Below are 12592 nucleotides of genomic sequence, written 5' to 3'. Positions count from 1 at the left end.
GCTTCCCATTTAAAATTCAATGTTGGTAACATCATCAGTTGATCCCACTGTACAGAATTTAAAAACTGTCTGACACCCAGTAGTCACCTTTACGAAAGCAAAAGCCCTTCCCTTTAGCCTTGATGGTAGTTATAGCCTTAAGTAATTCCGACATCAGTACAATGTGATCACTGTCACCCAGTGGTTCCTTTATCTGCAAATTCTTAATGCATGAATAATCACTGATGATACTCAGATCAAGAGTATTACTCCTTCTGGTTGCCTCTCGAACATGCTGCTATAGAAATCAGTCATCTAATAAATCCACAAATGTCTTGCTAGTGTGTGTGAGTGGCCAATCCACAAGTTCCATTCAATATCTGGAAAGTTAAAATACCCCATTATAAGACATTCTGATTTACTGGCCCACTCTGTTTCTCTGCACAATTGCTCATTATACTCATCAGATTCATTAGGCCTATAACACATGCCTATTCTCATTTTTCCTTTCCCAGTGCTTATGTCACACCAAACAGACTCAACATTGCATTGTCCACCAACATCAATTGGATTCACTTCCTTAGATTTCATGTGTTTCTTAATAACAGCATAACCCCTCCACCCTTCAGGTCCTTCAATCCTTTCTGTACACAGTGTACTCTCCAAATTCCAATTCTGCACTGCTTATGTCTGTGTGACACCATGTCTATGATATCCCAACTATATCTGCCTTTGTTGTCTTGACTAGCACTTCAAGGTCATCAAATTTATCAACAATACTCCTAGCATTGGTGTCCATGGAAGTATACTTGCACCTGTTTCTACTATTAGTTACCCTAACACAGCCCATGTTTTTATTTGTTCCACTACGACTCCCAGCACTTCTGGAAGTCTCCATTGCCTTGCTTTCCAGGCTGCTGCTCATTCTAATAGAAGCAGTGCAAGAATTACTTTTATCTACAGTCACTGTTAACCTTTTAGCCTGCGTATCCTCCCCAGGCTAGCAGTTTTCCGACCCATTTAACACTGCTTTGATAGCATTAGCAAATATTCTTGCACCCTATCTATTTAAGTGTACCCCATCCTTGTAAAAGCAGTCTCCCCTGTCAAGAAGCACAGACCAGGATGAAAAAATTCTACCCCCTTGAGCCTTGCACAATCTCTCCAGGGCCGAATTGATCGACAAGGCTCTTATCGCATACTCCCTCCTATCATGTCTGGGCAGAATTTCAGACACTTTCACATTCAAACCTAACTCGCAACTTTTTTTCAACATTGATCTGTACTTGTTGAGTAAATCTGCAGATCGCTTACTCTTAATGTCATTAATTCCAACGTATACAACAATATCACCTTTTGTGCCCTTAAAAGATGATATCTGCTCCACAATGTCATCAACTTTTGACCCTGGCAGACATACCCCTGGTTCTGAATATACTATGCAAAAAGGAGAGATGTTCCATCTCTCCTTTTTGCATAGTATATTCCCCATGTCCCTGACAATAGAGTCACCAACAATAACTAGTTCCTTTGGGACCAGTTCATGCTGCTTTGGAGATTGCCTCTGTGTTGCCTGATGCACAGGAGTGAGCTCTGCCGTTGAACTGGGCAGCTGAGAGCTTGATGGGCCCCTCATTTTAATTTCTTCGAGGGCATTTACCCTACATCTCAAGTTCTCATAGACGCCCATCAGAACGCCTTGGCCAGATCATGTCCTGTTTTAGAAAGTTCAGCAAACATTTCGCATTTTGCACATTTTTTGAGACTGTGATGTGTTGGAGAATCGCCCCCCTTTGTTTCTCCCCCGAATCACAGCACTCTCGCTAGTCTGTGATCTTTGCTTCGCAGCTCTAGTCTGGGTCATGATTTCTGTTTAAATACAATTTAATTAACAGTGAAATTTAATAAGATTATAATATTTTTGATTAATTGATAATACTATAATAAGCTAACAGATTCCTAATTGAGTGCTTTGTATTACACTATCTAGTTTTACTTTAAACCTTATGCTATCAGTTCGAGATTTATATACGTTACGCTATTTCTTATCGACTACAATACGGTGGCTAGTTCGTCAATATTGGCGCCAACACCGGGTGTCATAATTTGCAAAAAATGGTTGTTAAATTCAAAATAAGAACTGATAGAACTGACAGCTGATGGAACTGATATTTGGGTGACATTCAAGTCAAGTAAACCCAATTTTGGTGAAGTCTGGACGTCTGTGACAGCCAAATCCTCTGCTTGCACCTTCATGATGGTAGGACTGTTAGTAATGCTGGGTATAACCTCCATGCACAAGCACACTGTGGGTGACCATCCAGGTCAGGAGCGGGAGTGCAGTAGCACACGCTCTTTAAGTAGACTGGGGTTCAAGCCCCTGACTGCTGAATATGGTCGATCTGCCAACCCGCACTGGACCAGCGTGGCAGATTATGGTCCATTTCCCTCACCATGAATTGTTGAGGAGGCTTCCATCCTGCATTAGGTTGATAATGGCTGCATTTTACCTTTTTCTTTTTTTATTAAATAGAATAGAACCTCATATTACTCCTCTACCCTGCACGAATCAAGCTGGATTTCTTAAAAACTGCAGTATCCACTGTATTAGAAGGTTACTTGAAGGAGCCAACGACAAAAATCTTCCAATGATTTTAAACTTTATAGATTTCTCCAAAGCATTTGACTCAGTTAATAGGTCAAGGATGTTTGAAATATTAAAATTCTACAGAATTCCTGAACAAATTATTAAAGCAATATCAGCACCCTATCAAGATTATTTTGCCAGAGTCCTCATTAATGATGAAGAAATGGCAAATTTCACATCATCAATAATTTTTTCTTCTCTACAGGGAGACACCCTAGTTCCCTTTCTAAGTCTAAATTATATTTTCAAGCTAAAAGGGAACGAATTTGGGATCAACCGAGAGGATTCTACAGGCCAAATTCTCTTACAGGATCTGAGTTTTTCAGATGATCATGCTTATTGACGACAACATTGTATCAGCACAAAAACATTTTGACACGCTTTGCCAACTGACAGAAATCTTTGGACTAAAAACAAAGGCAGCAAAACAAAAGTTCTTATAAACCAACTAGAAGGATCAATTCAATTAAACAAAACTGATAGACTAGAAGAATTAAAGATTTTCAATACCTAAGTGCATTTATGTGACTCGCTAAATGATATTGTCAAAAGAAGCAAAAGGCCTTGTAGTCTCAATCAACTTTAAATAAAATGTGGAAATCCCCTCTAATCAGTACAGATACAAAAATAAGATTAAATAAGAGCATAAGTTTGTCATTATTCCTATATCATGCCCAAACTTGAAAGGTTTCTACTAAAAAAGCTTCCAACATCATCAACAGTTTTGGCACCTCCTGCCTTACAACTCTTTTAAGGTACTCCTGGAGGGACCACATTACCAATGCAATAATTTTAGAAGAAAGTCTTCAGGAAACTTTGGTAACGACACTACAAAAAAAAAAAAAAAAAGTCAACTGAGAATGGCTTAGACACCAAATTAGACATCCTCTAGCAGCTCACTTTATTTCGCTTTCTCTCTACAAGGCCATAGGAATTGAAGGAGACCCAAAATTCAATTCTGGCTGTACATCAACAAAATCCTTAATGAATCTGCACAATTATCTCCTACTGACATTTTTCCAATTAGCACAAAACAAAAACACTTCGCTCTTGCTCATGTATATACTTTTCTTGTACTAGATTTTTATGCCAGAACTGCTGGTTTGCTTGTAAAAAATTTTTTTATTTATATGTATTCTGTTTCCCTATTTACATTGTATTTTTGTAAATAACAATGATTATGATTTATTAAATGTTTATTTATTATACCTGAAAGCCAATGCCTTTTTCTCTACTAATATTTGTATATGGCCCTAATATGTATGTCATTGTTAAAGATCTTCAGCAGCTGAATTTATTAAAGGCTTGAATTTGATAGACAATGCTTGTGATTTTTCCCATTGCTGTAAAGCAGTATTCATCATATTGTTTCCAAAGATTTAAAATTTAGAGGATGGCTTTCTGATACACTGAACAACAAATGAAAAAATTTTTCAATAGAAATATAAAGGACTTAATGTATTTTTTAACACTGATTTCAAAGTGTAGCCTGCTTTTAAGCACCTTCAGTTTACAAGAGATTTCATATTTTAGTTTTCATGCACTTAGATTTTAGTCTATCTGTTCATATTAGTTAAACTGTTGAATGAGAAGTTCTGCCTTGAACTTATTTAAGTTGATGATCTCCACTATAACAGATGGAAGCTTGTTCCAACTATCAACCACCTGCTGGCTAAAAGCAAATTTCTGCACATCTATTCTAAAATTGCCTTTCTTCAATTTGAATTTATATCCCATCAGGTGCGTAATCTGAGCAAAAGGAAGAATCCCATCAGAATTAAGTCTGCTCAACCCATTCAAGGCCTTATAATTTGCAGTATTTAAGCTATCATGGTAATAGCAACCCTTTGTTCCATTCACCAATCTCGTTGCCCTTCTCTCTACTCGTTCCAGCAGCTCTATATCCTTCCTAAAATGAGGCTTCCTGTATGCAGTACTAAAGGTGTGCCCTGACCATAGCTGTATACAAAGGGATAATCACCTCCTAATCTTTGCTAACAAAATTCCTGTATGCCATTGACAAAATCCTGTGGGCTGTACTGGAAGCTAAATGCTAAAATGATATTTTTCGATCAGGCACTTATTGATTTCCTTGTGTTCTAACTGCTCAGCCTGCATCATCCCTAGGTATTTGTAGGTCTCTCCTTCTGTCATAGCTTCGATCTCTTTGCCAGTCAGCAGCTGGTAGTTTCGGCCAACAAATTTTCCCTGGTGCACTGTGTGGGTTTTGCATTTGTCTAGACCAAATTCCATCCTGATGTCCTTGCTGAATTCTTCGGTGATCCGGAGTAGTTGCTTTTCGGTTGCCGCGTAGAGCTTGATGTCATCCATGTACATCAGGTGGGTGAGGGTATACAGGTTCTTTCTTCCTTCTTTGAGATTATATACATACTTGCTGCCATTGAGCATGGTGGATAGCAGGTTGAGTGCTAGACAGAACCATAGTGGGCTCAGAACATCTCCTCATAATAATAATAATAGTAATATTATTATTATTAACCATATGGTACAAGGAAGCCTGAACTTATACTGTACCAGCCAAAAAAAAAAATTCTTAAATACCCTGAGAGAGGGAGAGAGTCAGAAGTAGAAGGGAATCTCCAATAAAGAGAAAAATGATGATATCCAGTTCAGGACCCTGGGTGTGTCAAGCCCATACTCACCAGATGTCATACCAAACTGATTCAACATTGCACAGTCCACCGATGTCAGCTGGATGCACCTCCTTTGATTTTATGTGTTTCTTAACTAACAGCTTAACCGCTCTTCCTTTCCTATCCTGTCTATTCTTTCTATACAGTTTGTACTCCCCAAATTCCAATTCTGCATTCCTTATACCTGTGTGATGTTACGTCTCTGATATCCCAACAATATCTGCCTTGGATGTCTTGAACAGCACCTGAAATTCATCAAATTTATTTATTAAACTCCTAGCATTGGTGTACATGGAAGCATGTATGCACCTGTTCTTACTCTTAGTTATCCTAATACAGCCCATGTATTTACTTGCTCAATGATGACTCCCAGCAGTCCTGGAAATCCCCAGCACCTTACTTTTTAGGCTGCTGATCATTCCAATAGAAGCAGTGCAAGAATCATTTTCACCTCTGCCTGCAGTTACTATTAATCTCTTAGTCTGTGAATTCCCCCAATCTAGCAGTTTGGGGGGATTTACCCACAGACCCACCTAACACTGCTTCGATAGCATCAGCAAATATTCTTGTACCCTTTCTACATAAGTGTATCCCATCCCTATAGAAGCAGTCGCCCCTGTTAATAAGTACAGGCCACACTGAGAAATTTTACCCCATGAGCCTTGCACAATCTCTCCAGGGCAGAATTGATTGACAAGTATCTCATCATATACTCCCTGTTATCATGTCTGGCCACAATTGCAGACACTCGCGACTTTTTTTCAACATCGACCTGTACTTGTTAAGTAAGTCCTACTCTTAATGTCATTAGTGCTAACATATACAATAATATCACCCTATGTGCCCTTCAAAGATGACATCTGATCTAAAACGTCATCTTTTGCCCCTGGCAGACATATCCCGGTTCTATTCCACCTATCCTTTTTGAATAATATATTTCCCGTCTCCCTGACAATAGAGTAACCAATAATAACTAGCTCCTGTGGGACCCAGCAGATTCTGCCCTGAAGATTGCCGCTATGTTGTTTGATATACAAGAGTAAGCTCTGGCATTGAGTTGGGCAGCTGAGAGCTTGATGGGATCCTCACCAACTCTTCTCTTTAAACTTTCATAGAAGCCCTTCTGAAATGAGTGCTGAGTTGGAACCTAATTTCTTGACACTCTCTGCACCTAGCACACACAAAGATATCCTCCTTGGCTAGATCATGTCCTGTTCGATAAAGGTAAAAGCCTGTAAATGCATTGTAGAATCACTCCCTTCAGTTTTCCCACGAGCCACAGCACTCCCACTATTTTGTGCTTGTTGCTTTGCTGCTCTAGCTGCGGCATGATTTCTAAATAAATACTATTTAATTGATTAACAATAACAAATTTATAGGGATAATAAATTTATTTGACAATACATATCTATCCTAATGTAGTGATACGTATTACACTATCTAATTCTTACGTTATACCTTACCCTATCATGTTCAAGATATACCTATCAAGTTACGCTATACCGTAATGATCACAATGTTAAATTAGTTTTATCCTTAGCTAAATACACAAGATATATGCCCAACAAATGATTAAAACCTTAAAACTATTGATTTATCAAGATTAAAACTGTACTATTCTTTTGCACTACTGGCTATGTTCTACGATATTCATGCCAAAATTCTGTTACAATAGCGGTACGAGCAGCGAATCGTAACTTGCAAAAATCACTAGTTAAATTTAAAAATAAACTAGTGAATGCTACTAAGCCTATTTAATATCCTTGTAAAACACAATTTACCCTTATTAAATTGTGGAGTATTTTACCAGTAAACAGGTAAAAGGACTTTGTATTGGTAAATTGCATTGAATTAGGTAGAAATTTTATAAAGTTACTGTGCCTGAAAGTGGCAGGGGAGGTTATTACTACCCCTAATATTATTTCTTCTACCCTCCCAATCATTTTTGGTGTGAAGTGACCAATACCAATTTGTATGATCAACTGAACTCTTGTAACATCAAAGTGGTTGTCTGTACCCATAATTATTAATTGCACTTATGGCTTGAGGTGCTCCATATTTTTGCATTGGGATCCCATGATTAATCACAATAAAGAGACTGTATATATTATATGATTTTACAATGCAATGTGGCTGCATAAAGAGTAAACTCTATATGCCATCTTCAACAGGCTAAGAGTAGAAAATTTGCTTCTTGCCCTAATGGTAGCCGAGAATTCTGGTCTTTTGCCAAAGCTATTGGCCGCAACTTCTGCCTACCTCTGTCAAAACCAGATGGTTCTGCTGTCACTTCAGCCAAGGATAAAGCTGACCTGTTAGCATCCCATTTTTCTTCCAACTCATGTATTAATGATCTTGGAAAAACACCTCCCACCATTCCCAACACGCTCCATTCAATGCCTCCTGTGGTCTTCCGTCAAAAGAATGTCAGAAGGATTTTGATGAAACCTGATGCTCAGAAAGCTCCAGGTCCTGATGGTATTTCTCCACTTGTTCTCAAAAGCTGTGCTCCTGAACTTACTCCTGTTCTTTGCCACCCTTTTTTCACTTTCTTATTCCAAATGTGTTTTTCCTTCTGCTTGGAAATTCAGCCAGTTCCTAAAAAGGGTGACAAATCACTCCCATCCAGTTATCATCCCATTGAAATTATTCTACTCTTTCTAAAGTAAGGGAGAAATCAATTAACCACCAACTCTTAAACTACCTAGACACCTTCCGTCTGACCAACAATCGCCAGTATGGATTCAGTCAGTGTCAATCCACTGGTGATATTCTGGCTTATGTTACCCATTTATGGACATATTCAATGGAAAAGTTTGGTGAAACACAAGCAGTTGCTCTTGACATCTCAAAGGCTTTCAATCATGTTTCGAATAAAGGTCTTCTAAATAAGCTTTCATCTTATGGTTTGCTAACTGTTTTTTGTAATTGGTTATCCAGTTTTCTCTCTGATCGCTCACTGAGGGTGATGGTAGATCATCACCCTCAGTGATGGTCAATCCTTCTAAAACTCAAAAAGTCTTGTCTTATATCTTGAAAAAAGAATTCTTCTGCTGCTATGCTCATCTTTGGTGACACTCCAATTTCTAGGTAAGTTGATATATCTCTTTTGGGGATTACCCTGACTTCTAATCTCTCTTGGCACAAGCACATTACAAATATTGCTTCCTCCGGATCTAAAAAACTTGGTTTTCTCTTTTGTTCTTGGCATTACTTTTCTTCCAAACAGCTGTTCACTTGTACAAATTGCAAATCCACCCTACCATGGAATATTGTTCCCACATCTGGGACGGTGCCCCCAAATCCTCTCTCAGGCTTCTAGATTCCATTCAGAAGAGGGCAGTTAAATTGATTAATGACTCCTCTCTCACAGAGTCTCTCCAACTTGCTGTCTCATAGACATACTGTTTCTGTTGCATGCCGTTTCTACAGATACTTCCATGGGCACTGTTCTTTTGAATTGGCTTCTATAATTCCTGCTCTCTCTTTCAAAACAGTCAGAACACATGCCGACACCAACCAACATCCATTTACTGTCCGACTTAAAACTCACAGAACCAACTTTTCATCTTCCTTGTTTATTCATTCAAATGGCATTTTCTGTAACAACCTTCCTTCATACGTATTTCCTGAAAATTACAGTCTACAGAAGTTCAAGTCTAATGTCAACAAATGTCTTCTTTCATCTTCCCCAACCTCCAACCCAAACACAGTACTAAGTACTATAGTATCTAATACCTCTCATGTTTGGGGTTTTCATAAAAAAAAAAATATATATATATATCAGTTGCACATGGAAGACTGCTGCACAAGTTGGAGCAGTGTGGCATTGGAGGCAAATTGCTGCTATGGATAAAGGGGTGGTTGAGGGGGAGAAGACAGAGAGTGGTAATCAATGGACACTGCTCATCGTGGACTAATGTTATTAGTGGAGTCCCTCAGGGTTCAGTATTGGGTCCATTATTGTTTTCTGCATTTATAAATGATATTGATGATGGTATATCAAGCTTAATGTCCAAGTTTGCAGACGATACGAAGGTTGGCAGGGTTGTCAAGGACACTACTGACACTATGCTACTGCAACAGGATTTGGAAAGGTTGAGCAGATGGGCTGAGAGGTGGCAAATGAAGTTTAACATTGACAAATGTAAAGTACTACATATGGGAAACAGCAACCCCAGAGCAACGTATCAACTCTGTGGTACTACACTGACAGTAGTAGAGAATGAAAGGGACCTGGGGGTGGTTGTGCAGGCAGATATGAAGTTTTCTGAGCAGTGCAGACGGGCTGCAAGAGTAGCTCATGGTGTATTGTCGATGATATATAGGAATTTTTCTAGCAGGGATAAGGAGGTGATTATTCCCTTGTATAAGGCAATGGTCAGACCGCACCTAGAGTACTGTATACAGGTCTGGAGGCCTCATTTCAAGAAGGATGTAGAGATGCTGGAACAAGTACAGAGAAGGGCAACAAGATTAGTGAATGGAACAAAGGGGTGCTCTTACGAAGAAAGGCTTATGTTTTGCAAATTACAGTGTCTGGAGAGACTAGGCACCGGCAAGGTGATCTGATGGAGGTGTATAAAGCCTTGAATGGTTTGAGCATGCTCAATGCTGATGGGATTCTTCCTCTTGCTCAGAATAATCACCTGAGAGGGCATAAATTCAAATTGAGGAAAGACAGATGTAGGATAGACGTGAGGAAATTTGCCTTTAGCCAGCGGGTGGTTGGTTGCTGGAATAGACTTCCATCCCTTGTCGTGGAAGTTGATAGCCTAAATAAGTTTAAGGCTCAGCTGGACAGGTATTTCGAACGAACAGAGGGGTGAAGTGGAAGTGGTTATTTTTTATTTATTTATTTATTTTTTTTTTTTTTTTTTCGGCTGATGCTGCATAAGCTTGCTTTCTTGCATCAAATGCCTCTACTAATGCTAATGCTAATCATTTTGTTTTTCCAAATTCCAAGTGATTGTTACTTTCTTTTTTTTAAATAATAGATTTTGTTCTAGTGGTCTGTTGTCATGTAATTACATAATGTCATGATGACAGATAATAAGGACAAAACTCAAAGAAGAAGCACTACAATTTGAAAGTCTCTCTGTGTTTACTTTATTGATTTTAATAATTTAATTTTCTCAGAAAATTTTTTTTATTTAATTGAGGCTTTTATATTAAGTGGACACTTCATTAGATACACCAACCATTTTTATGAAATGTAGCACACCTTCAGTAACAGTATCACGTGTTCATATCATCTGATATAAGCAGGTGGACAGATATGCAGAGATGATGTGTGTGTGTGCAATTCAGATATACCCATATGTGCCAATATGAGCATTTTAGAAACTGCAACTGTGCTGGAGTTTTCAGGTATATTGAGATTGATCAATAACCACACAACATCTGGCCAATGGCAATCCTGTGGTCAGAAAGAAATCACTGATGCAAGAGGACAATGGAAGTTCACAACTCAATTCAATAATGATAACCAAAGAAGCATTTCAGAATGCAGAGTTTAACATATTAAGTGTATGTGGATTACTGTAATAAAATAATAGAAGTTTACCTCAATATGATATGTAGAACACTTCCGTATGATACTCTCCAGAAATTAAAATGAATAAAACATTAACATAAAATGATTACAGTAAAAAAATAAATTGAAAACAATTAAAAAATCAATTGAACACAATTAAAAATTAATTTTAAAAAATTTAATGTAACTATTGTACGGAAGTGATCTATATATCACATTGAAGTAAATTTCTCTTATTCTTTTACAAATATTGAAATCAACATAGAACTTATTGAGTATCATAGCTCTAGTTTATACTATTAGATTACTGTAATAAGTACATGCAGTTCCATGGCAGGAGGTTTCAATTTATTGTTAGTAATTCAAAGCATCCCAATCCTCCTTGTTGCACTTGTTATGGATGGGGTATTACAGCTGACTGAACCAGGTTTGACTCCCATCAGTAAATAAACAGAGGATATGCAGAGCGGGTTCAGGAACACAAATACTGGACTGTGGAAAAATTGGAAAAACATTGTCTTGTCTGATGAATCCTGGTTCCCAACAGTGTTCCTACTCATTCTAATGAAGGATCAGAATATGGCAAAAACAGCACATACATATCCATAAACCCATCCTACTAGGTATCAACGATGCCTGTTTGCTGGCATTGTTGTAATGGTGTGTAATGATGTAGGGGTGTCTTTGTGTGCACTGGGCCCTTGATACCAGTGGGGCAACATTTGTAAATTGTTTCTGACCAGATTGTTTGATTCACTGGCTGCAGTGTATCTATTTGTGAATAGGTTCTTTCAACAAGATAATGCACCATATTCCAGGAATCTACTGTAGTTGCCAGATCACCAGATCTCAAACCAAATGAGATATTATCACCAGATCTCATTTCAATCCAAATAAGGTAAGATCACCAGATCTCATCTCATCTCACTAGACTGACAGGAGATGAGACTATCTTGAGAAGGAATTAAGTTTTTTTTTTTTTTTTTTGAAGTAGAGATTCATAACTGTCCAATTTGCAAAAGCTGTAAGAAGCAATTGAATCAACATGGATTAGAATCCATGTGATATCTTGTGGAGTCTGCTATGACAAATTCAGGGTGATCTTGGAGCTAGGGTGATATGCTTACCCATAGGTAGGTGTACCTAATAAAAATGGCTACTAAGTGTATATTTCTCTCTTTTAATTTTGTATTTTTATTTGTTAAAGACATTTTATTTTCTTAAAATAAAAGTTGAATTAAAAAAACATGACATTTATTTAGTCAGTTACAAGAATTTTCAAGATTTTTTCTAATGTCCAAGAGCTTTTTACTATTATTATGTTTACTTTAATAAAATTCACTTCTTCATGTTCAAATGATGAATAATTTATGGTATATATTCTAAAAAAAATCAAAATCTTCTGTACCTTTTCTGAATTAAAATATTTATCAATCTCACCTTCCTGAATATTCTGATAATTCATCCCTGATATCTTCAGATTCTGTAAAAATATTATTTAGATACAACCAAGTTTTCTGTAGGATAGACAATAACCCAATCACTTGATCTACGAGAGATAGCTTCTCCTTCCAACCTGATATTTCTTCTAAAAAATAAGAAATGTACTTGGCGTGCATGAGTTGCTGAAGCTGAAACTACAGAAAAGAAACAAGGAAAAAAAAGTTTCAAATAATTATTAAATACCTCAATTTTACTAGAAATTGGTGTATTTATTCAATTAAAAATCAAATTATTTTAAAAAGTGACTCCTTAATAGAAATTAGAAAAAAGATT

The 12592-nt window shown here is 37.4% G+C and overlaps 1 protein-coding gene across 1 annotated transcript in view; it reads right to left on the bottom strand.

Annotated features, from left to right (window-relative positions):
* Positions 1-12592, bottom strand: part of LOC150089496 (dynein beta chain, ciliary-like) — a 1205440-nt gene that overhangs the window by 789456 nt on the left and 403392 nt on the right. The window contains 1 exon segment of the mRNA XM_090390004.1: positions 12257-12453. Within this exon segment, the coding sequence (XP_090246130.1) occupies positions 12257-12453 (197 nt within the window).

Source organism: Mastigoproctus giganteus, chromosome 2, assembly GCF_048544385.1.
Source record: "Mastigoproctus giganteus isolate SK-2022 chromosome 2, ASM4854438v1, whole genome shotgun sequence".
NCBI classification, from domain to species: domain Eukaryota; kingdom Metazoa; phylum Arthropoda; class Arachnida; order Uropygi; family Thelyphonidae; genus Mastigoproctus; species Mastigoproctus giganteus.
This window is presented reverse-complemented; position numbering and strand designations above follow the sequence as displayed.